The sequence below is a fragment of the Eufriesea mexicana genome, unplaced genomic scaffold (assembly GCF_001483705.2).
Source record: "Eufriesea mexicana isolate 0111107269 unplaced genomic scaffold, ASM148370v2 scaffold1523, whole genome shotgun sequence".
NCBI classification, from domain to species: Eukaryota; Metazoa; Arthropoda; class Insecta; order Hymenoptera; family Apidae; genus Eufriesea; species Eufriesea mexicana.
Window position 1 is genome coordinate 917829 of NW_016909723.1, and position 21411 is coordinate 939239.

At 41.2% G+C, this 21411-nt stretch overlaps 4 protein-coding genes across 6 annotated transcripts; 1 reads left to right on the forward strand and 3 right to left on the reverse strand.

Annotated features, from left to right (window-relative positions):
• Nucleotides 1–780: 780 nt before the first annotated feature.
• Nucleotides 781–2900, reverse strand: LOC108548486 (proline-rich protein 36). The gene is made up of 2 exons (XM_017901424.1): nucleotides 2886–2900; nucleotides 781–2730 (listed from the first exon to the last, which is right to left on the reverse strand). The coding sequence occupies exons 1-2, from the start codon at nucleotides 2898–2900 to the stop codon at nucleotides 781–783; spliced, it is 1965 nt and encodes a 654-aa protein (XP_017756913.1).
• A 1609-nt stretch (nucleotides 2901–4509) lies between these two features.
• LOC108548429 (uncharacterized) lies at nucleotides 4510–5464 on the reverse strand. Its single transcript, XM_017901346.1, has 2 exons — nucleotides 5450–5464; nucleotides 4510–4973 (listed from the first exon to the last, which is right to left on the reverse strand). The coding sequence occupies exons 1-2, from the start codon at nucleotides 5462–5464 to the stop codon at nucleotides 4707–4709; spliced, it is 282 nt and encodes a 93-aa protein (XP_017756835.1). The 3' UTR covers nucleotides 4510–4706.
• Nucleotides 5465–6770: 1306 nt separating this feature from the next.
• On the forward strand, nucleotides 6771–20400 carry LOC108548449 (D-beta-hydroxybutyrate dehydrogenase, mitochondrial). 2 transcript variants are annotated; one of them, XM_017901377.1, is made up of 6 exons: nucleotides 6771–6892; nucleotides 17821–18047; nucleotides 18175–18412; nucleotides 19462–19614; nucleotides 19696–19903; nucleotides 20059–20400. In XM_017901377.1, exons 2-6 carry the CDS (start codon nucleotides 17841–17843, stop codon nucleotides 20213–20215), a joined length of 963 nt encoding a protein of 320 aa, XP_017756866.1. In that variant the 5' UTR covers nucleotides 6771–6892; nucleotides 17821–17840; the 3' UTR covers nucleotides 20216–20400. The 2 variants fall into 2 exon arrangements, with proteins under 2 accessions (XP_017756866.1, XP_017756865.1); XM_017901376.1 differs by lacking the exon at nucleotides 6771–6892 and adding an exon at nucleotides 11897–12222.
• On the reverse strand, nucleotides 7598–9975 carry LOC108548450 (methyltransferase-like protein 6). 2 transcript variants are annotated; one of them, XR_001890263.1, is made up of 8 exons: nucleotides 9429–9975; nucleotides 9213–9358; nucleotides 8998–9141; nucleotides 8754–8918; nucleotides 8508–8544; nucleotides 8072–8127; nucleotides 7799–7856; nucleotides 7598–7609 (listed from the first exon to the last, which is right to left on the reverse strand). XR_001890263.1 is itself a non-coding variant. In XM_017901379.1 (6 exons), exons 1-4 carry the CDS (start codon nucleotides 9801–9803, stop codon nucleotides 8762–8764), a joined length of 822 nt encoding a protein of 273 aa, XP_017756868.1. In that variant the 5' UTR covers nucleotides 9804–9975; the 3' UTR covers nucleotides 8051–8127; nucleotides 8508–8544; nucleotides 8754–8761. The 2 variants fall into 2 exon arrangements, 1 of the variants encoding a protein (XP_017756868.1); XM_017901379.1 differs by lacking the exons at nucleotides 7598–7609; nucleotides 7799–7856 and having other exon boundaries at nucleotides 8051–8127.
• Nucleotides 20401–21411: the final 1011 nt, after the last annotated feature.

The following is a 21411-nucleotide window of genomic DNA, read 5'->3' on the forward strand; positions in this document are numbered from 1 at the left end:
TCGCGAATTGAGTTTTTCAGTAACTCTTCCTCGTATCGTTATCCACCTCGAGTTTATCGAGCCCCAACGTTTCGTGTCCTTTGGCAATGTGCAAAATGAATGAAAGAGAACGTTTTGTTTAACGGTAAAAAAATATTTATTCGATGTAATAAATAAAATTGGCGTACGTACAACATTCTATAGGAAAATCGTACGCAGTTAACGGAGAAGGCAAACTTATCGAAATTCGATATAGCACGTCAATGGCATGTCCATGTTGCGAACAAAAATGTACGAAATAACGTTAACCTATATAAATACAAAATATAAAAGCACGAATAATTTCCCGTTTATCCCACATTGTATGAAAAGCAAAATCCCGATTGTTCTTACGAATTAAATTATAAAAATACCTTTTACCAACGATACCGAAGATTCGTAAATTGCAAAGGTAAGCACCCGAAGGCGATAAAGCTTACGATACCTCTGCGCACGAAACAAAATCCATCCCGTCGACTTTGCGTCCATGCAACGAATCAGTGAAGAAAAGAAAAGCGAGAAAATCTCTGGAAATTTAGGTATAGCAAATGTAGGTCAAGCATTGCGTATTAAATGTCAACCACGGCCACGAGTACATCGTTTTTCGTTATTTGTAAACCGTGTTATCGCGATCCTAACTCGATGCCATGGCGCCAGTTACTTTCTTTTTCGATCTCTCGGGTTCTCTTTTCCGCGTGGGTAAACAGTCAGTCTCGATACGGGGAAGCAAGCTAAGATTAACCCGCGAAGAACGGGACCACGTCATTTCCATATTTGGGTCGGTTTCGCTTGAGCATAGGTCGGCGCGTAGCTCCACGGATAAGTCGGTGACGCTGGCTTAGGTACCTGATATGCGACGTTCGGGTAATAGTAGAACGGATAGACCGGTTTGATGGGTTTGTATAAAAGCGGATTGATTACCGCCGTTTGCAATCCGTACGTTGGATGCGTCGCTGATGGAGTTTGTACGGGATGCACGTGTGTGGAGGACGGAGGGAGTACTGGTTGCAGAGGTGCTACTGGATGAAGAGGCGTCACCACTGGATGAAGGGGAGTTGCAACAGGATGCACAGGAAGTGGCACGGTATTAACCGGTGGAGACGAAGGAAAGCCAGGTCGACTCGGCAAAGGAGTCGACGAAGTGATGGAGGGCGAGGACGATGGCGTGGTACCAGAGATCGGTTTCTGACCGTGATTCGTAGGGATAGGTAGTCCGAACTGCGTAGGTGAGGATCCTGACGGTTGGACAGGTGTAACGGCACCGGGCGCGAAGAAAGTAGAACCGTAAGATGGTACGTTCGACAGGAAAGTTGTACCAGCTATCAAGGTGGGCACGAATCCACCGTAAACCGGAACTCCTGGAGCGGATGACGCTAAGGGTGGCGCAGGTACGGAAGAACCGACTTGCGAGGTACCATCGCCTTTAGCAGCCTGAGGGGGTTGCACGGTTGTCGTGGTTGCTGTAGTCGTAGTGGTCGTTGGTGGTTGAATAGTGGTCGATAGTCCATAGCTAAGCGGAAACCCCGGACTGATCGTTGTTCCTGGTAAAAAAGGTGATTGATTGAAAGCTGTATTTCCAGAGCCAAAGTTTACGGTACTCTGTTGTGTATTTAAACCGTGAATCTTCATTCGCTGTCCAAGGGAAGCCAGAAGATCTTGATTCTGAACGAAGCTCGGCTGATTTTGAGCGTACCTTCCTGCTGCATCTGCATTTTGGGCCTGAGTCTGGGTCGCGAGTGCTCGCTGCAATTGAACAATCAATCTGTCCTTTTCGTGGGACTGTATTTGCTCTAGGGTTTCTTGAGCGCTAAGAGTTCCAGATGCGTACGACGGCAGCTGCCCTGGAAAACTTGCCGGGCTTTGTGAACTGCTCTCGAAATTTTGAAACTGGATATTCGCATTAGGAACTTGATTATTATGACCTAAGAATTGGTCGACTTGTGGGGCGAAATCTTGTTCGTTCGGCGGTGCGGCATAAAGTTGCTGTATGGCTTGAGCGTTTTGCGTTAGGAAAAGCGCCGCATCGGATATCTGCCCTTGCGGCTGTACGATGTTCTGGCTTTGGAAGTTTGCCGATGGGCCTTCATTGCCGTTGTTGGGACTTTGCGTTACTTGGGAGGAAGAAAAAATTTGCGGTACGCTATAGCCGGGTAACTTCTGATTTTGCGGCGGTAAGTAATTGGCCGTGTGAATCCCAAAGGGTTCATTGTTTTGAGAGGATATTGGATTCGGTTCGACGAAGTCGACCTGTCTAATTGGACTCGGAACTTCCTGTTCGAACAACCCACTAGGGCGGCCATCAAAGTTCGAATGCTGTTGACCGAAATGACCGTGGGACTGCAATTTATCTCGGTGTTGTTGACCATGCGACGTAGGTCTCATTGGAGATGAATTCTGATAACCCGGTGGTCCGTATTTTGTAACAGGTCTGTTTATTTGTGCTGGATGCCTATTGACAATACGCCCTCTATTGCCAGATTGTCCAATTTGAAAACGGGCTCTCGAGGCTAACGCGCTACTCGTTTCTGGTCTCCTATAAGAGTACCCAGAATCTCTCTTTTTTTGCACTTCCGAGTCTTTGTCATCGATATCGCTTTCCCCTTCGCCGAGATCGACTAACTCCAATTTTGTGATCTCCGGCTTTTCTTCCCTTTCTTCCGTCTCGGCTCCCGCTTTGACGCACAGTAAGCTCGCAACCAGTAAACACGTTATCTAAAACAGAGATGAACCAATTTGTCTTGCTGTATTATGCATCTTGAAAAACGGCTGAATCTCGAATCGCGAAACTGCGATACGTCGCGTGCGCGTATAGAAAGATCGTTTCGTTGGAAATTTTCCTCGTAGATTACGAATCGTGGTATACTTACTAAAAGGAACTTCATGTTTGTAATCCAACTACACTTATCACTACACTAATCAGACGTTTCCTAAGCTAAAGGCGTAATTCCTGCAGGTTCCTTCGACATGTAATCAGAGCACCTGCAGTGAAAAAACTAATTTCGTGAAGGATGGACAGGCTCGCACCGACTAAGACTACGGCCATACCTGCACATGTATAAATACAGTCGGGTCGCGACCATCCACGAATTACAATAGACTTTCTTACTGGCTTTCATCGATCACACTTAGGCAATGCTGTTACGGATTGGTGATGTTACACATATCGATGTAGAGTATCGTCTTCTCCTGACTGGTCAAATATTTCATCGGCTTTACATTTTTCTTTTACCCGAAACACGTCGCGTTGCGACAACAGATGCAAAATTCGATTCGCGAAAAGTCCAATTGCCTGGGAATAATTTCAACCGACTGGCCCATAAATCAGTTTCGTGAAACTTATATTCGCGGTCGTTAACGATAATTCTACAAGCGAAAAAGATACATAGCTTCCGTCGTAGTTTAAGATTCTTGATACAGTACGAACAATTGGACCTTCGTCGTATCTTTGCTTCGTACTTCCTTGCATAAATTACTTTTTCTGCAGGAAAACGCAGAGGAAACGAAACGTCACTCTTCCCAACTTCCGTCGGCTTGCTGAGAGGCGTTCCGTAGCTATGAGGAACAACGCTGGTATCATTCCCATCACGTCCATATTTTCCGATACCTTCGAAGCCACAGTGAAAGTACCAAAAGTCATCAAGTTCTAAGGAATACGGAATAAGTGTTCGTTTATAGTGATATATTCCTGTTGTGTAATTCTCGATTACGCATAAGTCATGCGTGCTCGAATTTTTTGAAACGTTTCAAATGTCGCCTACGGTTACGCATTTTAATCTGCCGAAATGAGCTCGATTGGATAACACGATCAGTACCATCGTGGGCTATTACAGACTCGCGAGACCTAAATTTCACGACTCGTCCTTAAAATTCACCGTATCCCTTTCGTGTCGTTTTATATAACGTGGACTTCAGGAGAATCGCAAAGTGATGCATTCTTTATTCATGCAGACTTTTATGGCCGGCGGTCAGGAACTCTGTATCGTTTCCAGCGTTGGGCATAGCTTCTATTCTAATGACTCCATCCTAACCTAAAAGATGCCGCGCAAATTAGAACGTCAAACTGCATCCGATGATGTCACTTGTATTTGCCTGTCATTTTATTCAACAGGAAGTCTACCATGCGACAATGCATCGATGCAACAATAATCTAAGATGCATTCCTGTATTAAAGATGGAACTATAGATGCATGTCTAACATGATCGCCAATATGAATCGTACGATAATTTGCATCCACATCGAGGACGGATGGAATTTGAATCTTTGATTGCTTATAGATCGCGCCGGATGTTCTCTTTGTGCGAATAGTCGTTGCATAGTTTGCTTGAAAATTTTGTTCATCGTCTCTTATATTATGCGGTAATTAGACGTGCATAGGGAAAGTAATATCATTGACACGTATAAACTTAATTATGTTCTGTATTTAACATTGTAACATACAATATGAAGAACACTTGTATTAACATGTGATTGTCGAAACATGTGTAGCGGAGAATTTCATTGGAGAAATAGTTAGGAGCTTTTCGAATGTTAACATCGGAGAAAATTTCGTCCAGCTATTGGCTATCTTAGTTTAAGTAAGCTCAAAGTAAACTATTTGGTTGAAAATCTTTGCGATTGCCATAATCGTTTCCGTAGTCTTCGTCAGAAAAATCCTTCAGGCGTTAACTCTGATAACTCAGAATTAACCCTAATAGTATGTGTTATAGTAGTAAGGGTAAGAGCGATAGTAGGACGCGCTATAGGCATAGGGCAAGCCGTAACTGGCAGCGTAGGTATATGGTGATATGTAAGAAGTGTATGCAAGTGGCGCAGTGTAGGCCAGCACAGGTGTTCTCTTATCCCTTGGTCCGTCCACACCTTCTACGTTCGGTTGCTGCTGCGGCTCGAGCTTTTCGGGTTCCAGAGGTTTCTCTGCAGCTAAGGCTACAGCGCAGAGGGCCAAGAGAACGATAGCCTGAAAACAAATAGAACAGTTTACAAGACGAATAGTTTTCATTTGCAGAAGTGCAACCTTAGTCTCCTGAGTGAGATTAAGCGGTGGTTGCTAGGTGAACGAGAGTTTGTATCTCCCGTACAATTCTGCTAGATTTTTAAGCAACTGTCCCTTACTTACTGTCTTAGGAATCGAGTATCGTTTCAAACGGCAATATCCCGCTTATGGCAGAGGACTGTGTTATATTCGTTATCGAGTGACTTCTAATTACAGATTTTCCATAAAACATATGTAATTTTACAATCACGTAGCGTACGTGTATTAAATGATAATAGAAAATTACAGGCAAGTGTCGTCTAATATGTTAGCAGACAGTGGTGCAATTGTAATTTTACTCGGCAATCGACGAAAAATAGTAGATGTTCATCGAAAATGGATTAAATGCAAATGCAATGTATCGAACGGTCGCAGCATAAGAGTGTAATGATTGTACTTACGACGAAGCACTTCATGGTTGATAAGTTTGGTAGATTTTGTAGATCAGCTCGTGTGATGAACTGGGAGTGAATGATGCTCTTGCTTTTTGGTGGATACCTTTATATACCTGGCGACCAGTTAGTCCTATGCACGTCATTCGCCGATTGATCAATGCACGAGGACACGGGAATCGTGCGTGTACCGAGCGTGTGTGCGTGAGCCGGTGGATGTTGCACGGGGTTGTTACACGTCCTATTGTTTACGGAGTCGCATACGTAACCCGTGTACGTGTGCTGTCAGTGTTGTCGGGGACGACGAGGTCTGCTAAGGAATCTCGTTCACGTATTCCCGAAGCAGTCCCGTGTATAACCTCCGATGCACGGCACGCGGGTGAAGCAAGGGACCTTGGCAATCAGCCAAATACGAACGAAAGTGTTTTACCTCATACGACGTAATAACGCTCCTTAACATTGCGATACAATTATAACGAGTTCCATGCACTTGAACGATCATGATATGCGACCTTTGATAAGGTGGTAAAAGAATAGGTGCTTTTGCGGCGCTGAAAATACGGGACAGATACGAATATACGTAAGAAGAAAGACATTAGTTTATACGTATTCATGATTTCAAGAAAAATATTTTTCAACGAATTCTTTCTGGAATATTCAGTTAATAAGAGCAAACCATCTGTATGAAACAAGGAAAAGTAACAGAATGTATGGGAATATTTGCGATGCGTAATCATTATCTGTATGAGTGTCAAAAAAAATTCCAGTTACGATTTTGCAGATCATGCAGATTTTTTCGTATTTTACTATAAGAGGTACACGTTACTAGTACTATTATGGACTAACTAAAGAAGTACTACTGTACTACTATATACAGTTGAAGTATTAGTAAGAGTAGTAATGGCGCAATAAAAGTTTTACCAAGAGGTGGAATTTCATTTGGTTTCTTTCGAATTCGACGTCAGAAATACTAAAAGCTAAATATATTTAGCGATGAAATAAATAATAATTAGAAATACATTCTTCATAGCGATATGATTATCGATTGTGATCGATTATTTTTCTTAATCGATATTGCGAGCATCAAATTAAAAATCAAACGTGTTTCACGATCGAAGGGTATGTCCTTGACGATTTGAATTTCAATTTCGGGAGAAATCCCGGTCATTGCCTAACGTCCAACTCCGCGCATGCGTATCACCAGTCTGGCATGCTCGGGTAAATCGGTGAACGACATTTGTATACCGGTTCCAACTCATTTTAAATTTGTTTGCATTTTCAGTGCATATTTTATCTCATTTTTTCTTTTTTATTTATTCACGATCGGCTCTGATCAAAATCAGGTATATTTTTCCACAAAATTAAATCAGCAAAAAATGTTTTCGCATAATTGGATCCGGCCATTTGATCCCGCAGAGTGGCGATGCAGAAATAAAATCACAGAAAATACAGGTTTCGTATTATTTATATCACTACTTTTTCGAATTTGACCAGCAAACAATTTATAGTTAACAGCTCGATCGCAGCCAAAATTGTCAAAAAGATAAAGGTGTTGATTAATTAACCTAACCCTATCGCGTATATTCCTTCTAGAAAGACAGGACCTGTATTCTTTTTTATTGTTTGAAATGTTATATTTAGAAAGGTAGCTTTCATGCCTATTTTATATATATATATAAAACCATGTACCACCAACGTGTTAGCACATGTCCACTTTTTGTAACTATGGTACATAATACGATGACTATATTTATTCGTTTTTGTAATTATGGGGTTCCTATTGAACGCTTTAAAGAAATTCGTAATTTAGATTCATCGCTTTGTGATCTGCTTATATAGACGAAAAGAAATGGGAACGTGGCATGTTTTTGCCTAATTAATAATCTTCGTGCAATTTATTCGTCTTTGCGGCTTCGCTTTCAAATCCTTCCTGGGAACGCGATATCGACACCTTCTTCTAATATATCATGAATTTTAATCAACGAGTTACCACTAACTACGGTTAATAGACTACAGTCACAACTTCATTGATAAAAGTATATATGGAAAAGGATGTGAATAAAAATAGTAATTAACTTGTATATATTTATTAAATATTAACATTTTAAATTATATTAATAAAAAGTACACTTTATATCACATTCTCTTTGTCAGATTCTCCCTGATAATCTGTAACATAAAAATGTGCTACTTGAAATTTGAGGTTTATTTTTATTATATTTTTATTCATAAATACAGAGATATTTCATTTTCAGATAGAGCTAATGGAAAAAATCATCAAAATCATTGCATAACATTTATTTTCATCACTACAATAAGGCAATTTGAAAACTTTGTTTTGCAAAAATATATCTTTACCTGTGATTAGAGGCTTGCAGATTTCATCCAACTTTTCTCGTTTAAAATATTCATTTTCCTACAAAAAGGTGATGTTTTTGTTTTACTGGGATACAAAATTTTACATTTCTGAAATATTAATTTTTTTCTCAGCGGTAGTGACGAAATTTAATATGTATATATATCATGAATAATCAAACACATCGATTCAGACTCATCATTGAAATTAACAATATTTCCCTAATCACTTTAACTATTTGTAATCACTTTGCCATATAATTAAAATGAACTCACTCGTCATACCAGTGTTCTTCAGCTTCTATTCAATTTCACATTCAGCAACAGAGATTCTACAATAAAATAAAAGAAACTTTAATAAATTCTGTACTTACTTTCATTACATGTTTGATATTATCAAGAAATTATCAGATAGGAGCGAAAGACATATTTGCAACTCTTCACTATAAATCCGTTGAACTATGAACTCATCATATTTTATTTTGAGTAAATTCATTTTTTAAAACATTATAGAAATGGATAAAATATAATACGGTCGTGACTTTTTAAACAACATCGATCGATCGACAATACATTTGACCACGTTAAATTTGCTGATTTTCAGAATTCACTCGCTAGTATAGCTGAGATGTGAGACATATGTATTTTATTATCCTATTAGTTTTACGATCGTATTACATTTCTCGTAAAGAAAAGAAATTACTATACTTACTTGAATAGTGTGCAGTTATCATCATTGAGTTCACATTCTGAAATGCAAAGTAAATATATGCTTATATAATAATTCATTTACACAGAATAAAATAATTTCTTTTTTTTTTTTTTGATAATCAGATAGGAGCGAAAGACATTTATTATTATACTTCATTTTAAATCAGTTGAACTATAATCTCATCATTTGTTAAGTATCAGAAATTAATCGTTTCTTTCCCTTTTCAAATAGTCAGTAAAGACATACCAATATTATCAAAGCTTCTTGAACTTTCCTTGAACAAAAATTCTGGGTACATCTATTCCTTCTTTCAAGTTTATGGTGCGTCTTTGTATATAAGTACATGTTAAAATTTCAAAGCCAACAGATTCAAATAAACTCGACACTTCTTCTTTTGAGAAATAGTATGTCCTGAAATAAAACATGGCTGTGAACTTAATCTTGAACTTTATATAGTCAATTTCAATGGAGAAAAGTCAATAAATTTTACCTAGTACCGTCTTGTCTCATATAAAGATTTTCACTGATTTTGTGACCAGGTTTAAACCTTAATTGAGCCATATCATATAAACCGTAATCTCTAAAAAGCACAATTCCTCCGTTATCAAGAATGTTGTACAAATTTTCGATAACTCTGAAACATTAGAAATTTACAATAAACAACGGTTATTAATGAACTGAAAATAAGTATGTATGATTGCTTACTTTCTAAACTTTTCTGGATGAATAGCGGATAAAACGAATATTAATGTTACTACATTCACCGGGCAATCTACCTCGCGAAAACAATTGTCTGTTGTAATATCCGTTTGGAAGATTCTCATATTTGTTGGATCATATAGCGAATGACTCTGCACGTAATAAAATTATAAGGCACGTGATAGCACAGATACATTAATTAATAAATGAATAAACATATACCTTTGTCAATCCCACAGCTCTTGGAGAGAGATCACATGCAAATATTGCTCTAAATTTCAATCCATCCTCGATCAAAGGATATATGAAGTTTCCAACACCGCAACCGACTTCAAGAAGAACATTATCATCTTCTTTTGTACCCACACCCAATAATTCATTGAATTCTCTGGTAGTCCAATGTCTGTCTTTAAAGAATCTAGTATCGTTTCGCTTATAAAATAGGTCCCAATGCTTTTTAGCGTCTTTTTCCAGTTGATTGGCTCGAAATTCGGAGACTAATCGTGAATCTTGCGCCTGCATTTTTTCAATTTCTTCCCGAGTAAGTTGCTTTGCCACGTGGCCTACATATTCACTACGCCCAATTGATTCAGCCATTACCCCGAACTCCGTCGTAGTAAAAATTTGGTAATTTGTAAAGCAACGTGGATGTTTCAGAAATTTTTCTGAATGTTCGAATGTATCTCGTTGTAATTAAGCGAAACATTTACACCAATATAAAAGAACGATTATCGAGACCGAAAGCTATGCAACGGAATAACCTCTCACCTTCGAGTTCCAAAAGGAAATGGACGAGAGGCACATGCGTAACATGAGTCGACCCCTCTACTTCGCACGCTATAGTATACTACCTAGGCTAGTGATATCAGGGCAGCCATTATACTGCTACTGAGAAAATTAAAGTCTCTATTACAGCCATTTTGTTATAATTCGAGTATCACCATAGGGTTTTATTACTTTAATGATTTTATTGTAAAATTAAAAACATGAATTAATTTATTATTATGACAAATTCTTTTTGTATCGTTTCTTTAGTATCATGATGTAAATATATCATATTATTAGTACCACGTTGCTGAAAAATATTTTATTACCACGTGATGTTTTATTTACGTAATATATTTTAATTAATATAATTCTGGTTATTAATTTAATGTCTTGGGATCAATATAATTTTATAAGACGACGAGTGTAATCGGTATGAATTCCGCGCGTGAACTTATTCGATAAATTAATATTCGGTTCCCGTTCAAAACGAATATTTTGTGACTGCGTAGAGCATTGTCACACAATGACACAGTATTGAAAGGGGTTAGTCGTGACTGAAATTTATTCGATGCTTTTACTATTTAATTTAAGACTTGTAATTACAATCTATGAAATTTAACGTGGACGAGGAATATCGCAAACATTTGTACCTCACAGAAATTATAGTCATTAGATATACATCTGTGTGAATTTAATTGCTTATAAGTATCATTAAAAGTGTATAGGATAATGAGGTCCTTTATTAACATGAATATCACTTACCGTAGCAAGCATTCGACCTGCAATTGTAATTTTCATGAAATTAATAATAATACCCTGTTAGAGCTTGATAATTTGGATCTGCCATTATCGTATTTTCCATGTTTGATTTATTATTTATCGTATTACGATTTACAACCATCTCATAATTTGCAAAAAGAATGAGGTCAAAGGAAAATTAATCGATCAAGTAGTATGTAGGTCATTGCGGACCAGAATTTTGTCGAGGGCTTGACGGAAGATATGACGATAGATTAACTGAATGAAATGAAAAACACGTTTCGCAAGTTGCAGTCGTTAGTGCTTCTTCGAATAATGTATTCGATGGGGTCTACATCATCATAGAATTCTTTATTTAAGAGTTTAGGATTCAACATTAATCGATCGTTTTTCCTTTTTCCTTTCCTTCTCCCACCATTTTATATTTCTTTGTTAAGTAGAATATTTCCATGAACGTTAAAAGTTGTTAACGTATCGCACAAGTTGTCAGCATCATAAGAATGCGCTAAATACAAATGATGACAGACAAAGGGATTGTTTCGCTGTAAAAGAGGTTAAAGCGATTCTTTCTTCTAGTTGCTGCGCATTACGTTTGCCAAGTGAGCTTTTCCGATTTATGTAATTTCAAATCCCTTCGACGTCCTCATTAAGCCACAATTTTTTCCTTACAAAACTGATTACGCGAATGAGTTTCGGTGAAATTTCGTCGCGACATTTTGTTGCATTCCACGCGAGGAAAGAAGGAAAAAACGATTCGCTATATCCTCGTGCGGGTAAAAAAGGTTATAACGTAACAAAGTTGTAAACCTGCTTTGCCTTGAGCAAATTAAGATTAATTTTTTCCTAGTCCGTTGAAATCTCTTTCCGTAAATTTAGGACGTTTACGATGAATGTTCGTATTTCAGCGTAACCAGAACAAATGTTTCCATGTAATATCGTACCGTAGCGCGAAAGCTGATAAATTTCTTTCAATTTGTCATTCTTTTAACACCGCGAAGCATCGAATTACATCGGCTGTGGGAATAATTTGGTGATTTGCGAGTTAATTTGGAAAAGCCGCGATCTATTCGATGAGAATTCGAGGCACGTTAAACGGCACGTTCTTTAGAAATTAGCGTTGCCATAGGCGTAGCCAGTGGAGAGCCGAAGAGCATCGAGGAGCGATAGACACGAGGACGTAATTGTAGGCGCGGCGAAGATGCTTCAACCGTGCCTTTTCCATTTGTCGAGGCAGCCAGCGTCGAAGCATCTTATACCGTTCGTCCTCGTGGGCATTCCAAGCGGGAATTCTCGAAAGCCAGTTGTGCTGTAGAAACACGCGTCGCGGCCTGCCGCTCGCCGGTACTTTCGAGTGCTCGTAAAACCGCCGTTTTCTCGCTTTGTGCCGTTTTCCAGTGCACCGAATTTTCATTACAAGGGATCACCATCGAATACCAAAGTGCCGTAACTACTTCACCCCGACATCCTCGAGTCTTATGATCAAATTGTGGTAAGTAGCCACTACCTGTCGAATATCTATCGTCTATGATTCGATGCCTCTTTATCGACTATGTTGCCTCTTCAACGAGAAGAGTACATATTTATCTTCTTTTATATTACTCGTATCGTGACATATCCAGTAACGTATCGAATTTCTTATATCGATTTCGAATAAACGAATGACCATGGTGTATCAGTTGATACGGTACATTTCAGCGAGCATTTAACGGGCACTTTAATACGCGTTATCGGTGTTACGAGATATCGCATTAAAACGAACGGTAAATCTACTAAATATCGTGAAAACGAGATGCCAATAGAAAATTCGCGATTAGCACCGGGCGCATCGCATTCGTAACAGCAATGAAGCGATAAGTTGATTAAGGGTGAAGTAGAGCGTGAATCGAGAAACCGAGTGGTGCGTGACGTGTAAAAAAATTGCTCGCTGAAATATGAATATTAAACGATCATCGCGATTCGTTCTTTACACGTTCGTAGAATTGTAACCAATGCGTAATTAATGCGCGTTTTTTCGAAAGTAGAGTGAGAGCTCGCATTATCACCTTCTCGAAATCTTTTCGCGGGTACACTCCTTTTCAGCAGCGTCGTGGAAAATAACGCTAGTACCTTGGTATTCTTCTCAAGTACGGTGACTTTTTATGCCGACGATCGATCGATAGATCCTAGAATCCTAGCGACTGTCCCGTTCCGTTGACACGATTGGCAAGCAACGATAATCGAAGGTTTCGAAGCGGAAGACAACGAATCACGCTTAACAGCCAATCGAAGGAAAAGAGTCGTTCGCGTAACACGCTGACTATACTTTCGTTCGCAAAATCTCGCAGGATCTCTCTACGGATTTACCATAGAGTCGTAGGTCCGACAAACGTTGGCGCGAGAATATGCAGGTTTAGGCAAATTGGATCGTGCTTCGACTCTCGCGATACGAAACTTTCGGTCGTTGCGAATTTTATCGATACAGGAGAAACTACAATGCCGCGTAATTCTTTCGCCTTCCTCGACCAACAAGTCGTATTTTGCTTTCCAGCTAGTTGCAGGAAAAGTGCTTGGTCTAAACTTTCTAAGCAGCCTGTGGTCACTAATGTATGAACGGAATAGCGTACACGTCCGCGGGGCGCGAACTCGTAAAATCGGACTCCGTGGATTTGGGATATCGTTATGCAATTGCCACGAAATCAGCGTTGTCAACGTATCGGTCTACTTGGGGCGCAATTGCGCAACGATAGCCTAATCTATTTTCGACCTGTCGGAATTTTTGCGCGAGGAATTTAAAATCGGGACACTTTTCTTATTGTTAGCCGTGATCGGACATTCGATTTCACCGGGTTGATTTTTTGTCCGCTCCAATCAATCTTCCGTTTGAGAAATGACGTGAAATTTTGAGAAAGCGAGCGCACGATCGTTTGGTCGTTACGTCACCGTGGTTATGTTTAATATGGAAAAGTAAAATGCGACACGAGCATCGGCGGGATGATCGGGTGAATAACAAGAGAGCGATATCCGTGAACCGCAGGTATTTATCTTTTCCAAACGGTCACTCGCGGTCAGAGTGGAGTACCGTTGCACGTTAGCCCGTACTGTTGGATGTATCTACGCAACTGTTAGTTGCCGCTGCTTACACGGCGATGTACGCGATCTTAACGCTGCGAGAGCCAGTCCTTCGCTGAGATTTCTTACGATTACGAAGAAAAGAGCCGCCTGGTTGGCCAGGAAATTCCGTTAAATCGCGCGTCTACCTTCCAGTTTTCCTCGAAGCATTCGAAGACCGACTGGGTTAATTCCCTAGCGGGATTTGACCGCCTACATAAAAATAGCGGGAATCGCGATGCATGTAAGCAAATGTTAATTTGAATATTTCATGCTCGAAGGACGAAACAGCATCGCCAGCTGCGCGAACACCGAGTGTTTATAATCGTGGATAACGTGGGCGACATCCGACTGTTTTCATTCGAATTATTTTAGTCAGATTTCTGTCGGTCAGGTAATGGAACGTTGCAATGTTCCATCGCGCGGGCGCAGAGAGCCCGGGATTGTTGGGCAAGATTCTAGATCAGAAGGAGCACACGGAGGAGAGGCCAAGCCTCTAATCGATATTTCTACATTCCCGTCGAAATTAGCACGAGCGAATAAACTCCTGCAATTCGATAATGCGACCACGAAACGTGACTCGTCTATGCATACCGCGGATGCGAAAGGAGGCCCGGGCCCATTCTATCCGTCCCGATACTCCAGCATTGTCGCTCGTGAACGCGTGTCTGGGACCCCCGTGTACGTGTAATCCGTGTAACTTGCAGCATTCCAGCTGGTGCACGCCTCACGACGACGTAGCACTAGCGATTAATGGAGATGACATAGCTGCTTATTGCCATGGCATTGCGATTATCGTTGCTGCCTGACGAAGAAGGCAGCGATGTAGGCGTTTTCCTTTAATCTTCGCTCTGCGACTTTCGTCTGCAAGCGAAAATTCCGGTTGATTTTGTTTCACGGTAGGAAAGCGATTCCATTTCCCTCTTCGCAACGGGAGTCCTTCGTGGATTTACGGAACCAGTCGATTTGTAAATAAGTGTCAACGCGACTCGCCTTTTACTTCGTTTCGCTCCAGCGGAATTACGGGGTTGTAGGTGTTAATATTAGGATAGTCGCGTTCATTAGCATGCGATATAACTCCGTATTAGAAATACTTCAAGGAAAATGATACAAGAAAATGAAATAATTCGTACTGTCTACCTCGAAATTTACATGCCTCTTCGTCATATTTACCGTGTTTATTCATTCCTAGATATTCTTATCGATTACGAATCGCATAGTTAAGCAAATATCGATGCTTACTTTCACTGTTAGATGAACAATCATGGATATTAATTTTACGTATTCTCTCACTGATTAACTACAAGTTCATTTGTGCCATACGCACACGACTGGAGGAAAAATGAAATCAACAGTGGGCGTTTCACCGAGATTCCGATTGCAGAAAAACAGTTGCGGTATTTGCGAGATCTCGGATAAGCTTCCATAATTTTGTGGCACCTGTCTTGCAGGTTGGTTTCTTTCCGTACCTGCATTCCAGAGAAAGTTAACCGCGATGATTTGGCACGCAATCGAGGCCCGTACACAAGCCTGTCCCCGCATTTCCATTGCGCTCTCATCTATAGATGCGTGCCATTACACGCGGAGACGCTTTTAAGTATTCCGGTTATTTACGAACAAAACGGAAAATTTTTCTTATTTCTCGCGTACGATTAGCATCGTACGTTGTTTTCATTTCGTGTTCATACGTTCACGCGCAATAACAAAATTCGTCGTCACATTTTCAGTTCATTTACGTTTCTGGTAGCTGCGACGAGAACACATGCCACATGCAGGTAAATGCCGCATCGATTGCAGTCGATGGTATATATACGTACATGTACCGGAATGAAAGCGTCGAAACGTATTAATTTCGGTCACGCGGTATATCTGACGGCTCTCAGATGACAAAAAAGCAATTTATCATGCACAAACCTTACGAACTTTCCTAGAATAATTTGTACCGGTCACCGAAACTGGTATTCCGTTTGAAATGAAAGCTTATCATTGGAAACAGGATCCCTGAATGCCAGCAGCATCAGCTGACTGTAATTTCGGCCGATACGCTTTCCAGATATATCGTTCGATTCATGAGACGAGCACGTGCAGCCTCTGTTGCGCGGAAATCCGAGATTTTTCCGAAATCCACGGGAGAAACGATTCGAGCACATGCTCGTTTTCATCAGCCGGCTCGAAAGTTGATCGACAGACCAATCGATTCCGGCTTTTAAACGAATCATTCTCGCAAATTACTCCGTGAATTATTTTGTGGTCCCGCGTTGAAAATTGCATTCATCATTGTCGAAATGGCGTTCGTGTTCGTAATTGTACCCCGTAATGCCTAGTTTTTCGCACGGCCTTTAGCGTGCTTGTTTCAACTGTCACGACTCTCGTTCGTTACTCTTCTCGCATCGATAAACGGTCAAAGACTCCTGCCATTTGGAAGGACAGTTTTCAACGTTGCGAAATATACGAGGAAAACACATCGATTGTACATGTGGAATAAATCTAATAAATCTATGGAAAATGTAAGGAAAATGGCGACGACAATGACCGATCGACGATCGGTTAAAGAGGAACAGAAGCAGCTTTCAGCCACGCCTCGTTGAGCTCAGATACACTTTAGAAAGGCGACTCATTGCGTCGGATAAAAACCTTTCCATCGCCCTTCACTTTTCGCGGGAAAAACAGAATTCGCGATGCGTTTCGCCGCGATGCCTTCGCACGGTTGTACTGCCAATGTTACGGGTTATCAAATCGTTGCAATTTATTGCATCGTGCTTCCAACTGTTCTCCCTCTCCGTGCGGATTTCGATTCAGTGTCTTTAAATACGCGGTTAGAAATCGCTCGCGATAGCACGCGTTTCTTAATCGGCCAATGATTTAATCCAGTTTAATTGCAAACCTTAAACGCTTCTTGGAAATGGAAAGCTTGGCAAAATAACGATTTAGAAAACACGTTTAAAATATCGTTTTGCTAATTAACGCGAAAGAAAATTCAAAGATTGAATTCCAAAGTGAAATATGAAAGCGGATCCTTCGAATGGAGCGATAGAGTTTAATCAATTCTTTTTTTTGCCATTCCGAAAACATCAAAGTCATCGATTAAAATTAGAATTACCGTCTCTGTACAGATGCGAGTGCATTAACGCGCGTTTAAATCATGGAAGCGAAGATGCGTATGTTATTCGCTGATTTTCTCCTTGTTACCATACCGTCGTTAAGATGTAATCGGGAGTAATATTTTACTCGTAATATCTTAGAAGATAGCCAGCCTAACGATGCACGGATGTAAAATACTGCATCGGGATGTTGGCAATCGATAAATATATCGCGAAGTATCCATAATCTTTTATTAAACTAAATAACATCCGTTGGATCCGTTGACGATACGCGTGAAAATTCTTGATTCGTTGTATCGCTGCACGTTCAACCATTTCGCAGCAATTTCGTCGTCGCTGGTCTGGGTTAAATATACTACGCCTTATGGCATCATTATTGATTGATCGGCTGTCAACGGCATTCGTGCACAGAATTACGCTTCGCGGTGGATTTATGCGGGTTGCGTGCCGTCATCGAAAACGTTGATACAAATAATATCGGTGTGCGTGGAGTAGATTCATCGTGCAAGGACGTTGTGCAATGAAATTGGAATTCCACGGTCATGAAACGTCACGAGAACGTCGAAGCTAGGAATTACGGGTCGTAAGAGACTCGAGTGTCGTCGACTATGTCCTTTAAGTAGTTTGCAGTCTCGAAGTTCAGGGACTCGAAGTAATCTTGCTGTTACGAAGGAAAGCCGTCCTACAATTTTTCCCTAGCGCGTTTAACCTTGAATCGCGTAACCAGAGCTAGTCGGAGATACATTTGTAGCCAGTGTAGGAAACTCTGGTAGAAAATTTGCTCGCGAGTTGTACCATAACAGCGATGAAAAGCTATTTCGGTGCATCACGGATGTGGCAGGACCCGTATGGTCCGGCTTGAATTGTATCGTAATAGAGATGTAACTTCTGCTTTGCAGACTGAATATTACCTAGCAGGATGGATGCTGAAACCGGGGCCATTTTGGCCCTACAAATATTGGCTCTCTGTTCGATAGTCGCTGCCCTGTTGGCCTATCTAATGCGGCAATCGAGGAATGCCACCGACGAGTACGAGACTCGCAACAAACGCCATGTGCTGGTGACCAGCTGTGATACCTGCGTAGGCCTGCAGATCGCCCTTGCACTTTACGAGGCTGGTTACAAGGTAATAGTCGTCGCGTTTCTACATCTCGCGTGCTCGTTTGCTCTCTTGCGCAATGGCGTGGTTGCAAAAGAACCGTAGACATCGAAGTATGTATAGCCTTTCGTAAACTCGTTTAATTATCGCGCAGGTGTTTACCGGGATGCTGGATCCTTCGGGAAATTCACCGTCGATGAAAATCTTGAGAGCGATAGAGCAACAGAAAGGATACGAGGAGGATTCGACGAACGCGATTCATGGGAACCCGCAAGATCCGGAAGTACGTGCTCGTGGCCAAATCGTGCCACTGGAACTGGACACAACGAGGGAGGACAGTTTACGCGCTTGTTTGGACGCTGTTAGGGCGAAACTTCCGGCTGGAGAAGACGGCAAGCAATTGTCCATTTAATATACACCGTACGGCGAAGATTGAACATGCTCCGTTGCTTCTTATCCTATTTCGTTCATTCCCTCGCAACTTCGTGTTCCATTATTTCGCCCACGAACCACCGAATTTCTCTACATCGTCGAAGCCTCCGGGCGTACGTTACGAAAAAGGCTCTGAAGGCTTTTTAACGAGTATACCCGTGGCGAGTATCGAATGAACGGACGAGTTACTTAATTAACCAAAAAATCGCGTTATCCTGAAGGAACGTTAATTAAGTTTCGCACGATGTTCGAGTTTCGTTCCAGAAACTTCTCGCACTCTCGTTCATCAATGGCCGACTGGAAGCTCCGGGCAATTCATTTCTGCTTTAAGTCCCTACCGTATTATTTCTACTCTTTTAATTACACGAATCTCGAGGCGCGCATAAAGTTTTATGTGGAATCGCGCGAAAGTTGCGAATTGAAACCGTATTCTATAAATGTAAACGATAGCGTAAACGCGAGATCGATAATTGTTTTCGCAATGGTATCGGCCCGTTGTTCGACCGGGTATAGCACCCGCTGGGTTTTATCGTATAACTAGGACACGAAGAAATGGGATTACGTATAACAGGAACGAGAGCGGGGAATAGAGCTTTCAGATATGCTAGCCGCAAAGATTCATACGTGTAAAATATTTTCACCTCCCTGGCGATTGTTCGGTTAAAAGGAACAATTTCATCGTACGTCCATTGATAACTGCTCGTCGAACCAACTGAATTTACTTCTATCGATATCCCTTGCTTCTCGTGCGCTTACGGCAATCAGCGCGTTTGTTCGGTCTGTAACGTAATCGCGTTAGACTCGATGATTCTCGGCAAATTGTTTCCGATACGTTTCCAATCTCGTTTCCTTGGCTTTAGAGCGAATTTTAATTGTTAACCCGAGATTGGGCGAGTAGGATATCGGAAAAATTCCACGCGAGCTACGATTCCATCTTCGCCGTGGCTGTTGCGTTACCCAAAAGCGGCCGCTTAAATTGTAACAGAGTTTCAACTGTACTTAACTACAGGTCTCTGGGCAATCGTGCACACTGGAGGTTTGGCTTTGCCCGGTGCCATAGAGAGACAACCGAGTTCGGCGTGGGAATCCATGTTGCGACATAACTTGGTGGCGCCGCTTAGGACCGCAAGGATGTTCATTCCCCTTTTGCGCGTGAAAAGAGGTCTGCTACTATATCAGAGTCGGAGAAACGTTCGAGAGATGGTCTACTCCTGCGGATCCTAAAGAATGGTTTATTTTGAAGGGCGCATCGTACTTTTGGGCGATTCCGCGACGAGCTATGGTACCAAAGCTGGGGCAGGTTTGGTAGCGTTCAGCGCTTCCAGGAAGGCCGTAGAAGGGGCTGCAGAGGCATTAAAGAGTGAACTACAATCCTCCGGGGTCGACGTCGTTCTTTTAAGACCGCCACCCGTGAATCCCCTTATTCTTTACAATTCTCCCGTTCTCAAGACGTAAGGCCACGAACGTTATATCACTAGTTAACCCTCGTAGTAATTTTTCTGTGGGAGAGTCGGTGCTTTGACACGTACGCGTGCCGATATGGCGAAGCTTTCGAACAGAATATCGATATCGTTGCGTTAAAGATTAAAAAGCATTTCGTTTGCAGATCCGACGTGGAGTCTGGGATAGTATCTACGGAAGGGACGTGGACCGCGCCTGTATCTACACATGCCATTCAAAACTCGTTAATTCCTGCACTGACCTCACCCTGCCCACGTATTTCTTACGACATGGTCGCCAAGTCGAGATTCTTTTGTAGATGAACCAACTTCCGATCAACGAATACTAACGTACACGCAAACCTTGATTAACGTGCGATTAATTTGCGTATCAGTTGGCAATACCTTGTAAGATTAATGGTTGTTAACTTAGTATCGATATATTTTACACCGTATGCGTTTAAACGTTTTTAATTTTAAATCACCTTGTTAGATGCGTCTAATGCGCGAGAGGCTTAAGTTTTTCAACATGTACAGTTTTGTAATTAATACAATGTTAACAAAAATCTGTAATTAACTTGCAAGTGTCTTTTCGTTATCACCTTCCGATTAAAACTTCCGAGATCGGAATTAGCGGTTTACCAAGTTCTCATCTTCCTTCGACTAAGATCGACTAACTTCTGTTCGACAATACATATTTACGCTGGTGTCGTAAATTATTTAGTTCCCGTTACATGGTTGGTAATCACGAGAAACTGTGTATATTAGTTTCGGCAGCGATAGTATCCATCGCGAGTTTCACGGGTAATTCGCAAGCGTCTGAATTAATAGTGAATTTGCATGTAACTCATGTGCAATTCCAGCGATACAACTTTGAATTCGTATAAACGGTAAATATCATATCCGTGGGGCGGAAATTTGATTCGACTATTTGCATTGTCAAGTAGTAGATTAATGCAGTTGAATTCGCAAAGTTTAATAGGCGAACAGGAGAATTGGCGATTCCTTTGAGACCATGGTTACTCAATTTTCGCGACGGAAAGAAATATTACTCAATTGCTTCGTCGTTAGTTTCGTGGGCTCGTTTCGTAAGCTACCGAGTTATTACCAGAGCGTGCGAGGATTAGCTAGAAATTAAACTAAAAGCATTCGAAAGGCATGCAGGGAAGAGGTACACGTTTCGCGCGGAATATTTCAAAGCTGGGTATTATCGTCGCGCAAAACCTTATTCTAATTAATCATCGGACCGTGCATAATCTTTTTCCGATACATTTGCAGGCAAGAAGAAAGGTACGCGAGAAGTTAAGGAATTAGAAAACCAAAGCTTCATCCGTGATAGTTGCTATATCGTATTTGCATAATGGCGGCGCGGGCTTTTCAATAAACGTAGCGTTAGCGCAACCTGCATGATAAATTCGTTAATAATTCATAAGGCAATTCGTCAAAAATATTTCATTACCCGTTAGCAAGGTGCAACGATGATAATCGTTAAATCAAAGGGATAGAGTTTCAGGGAAGGA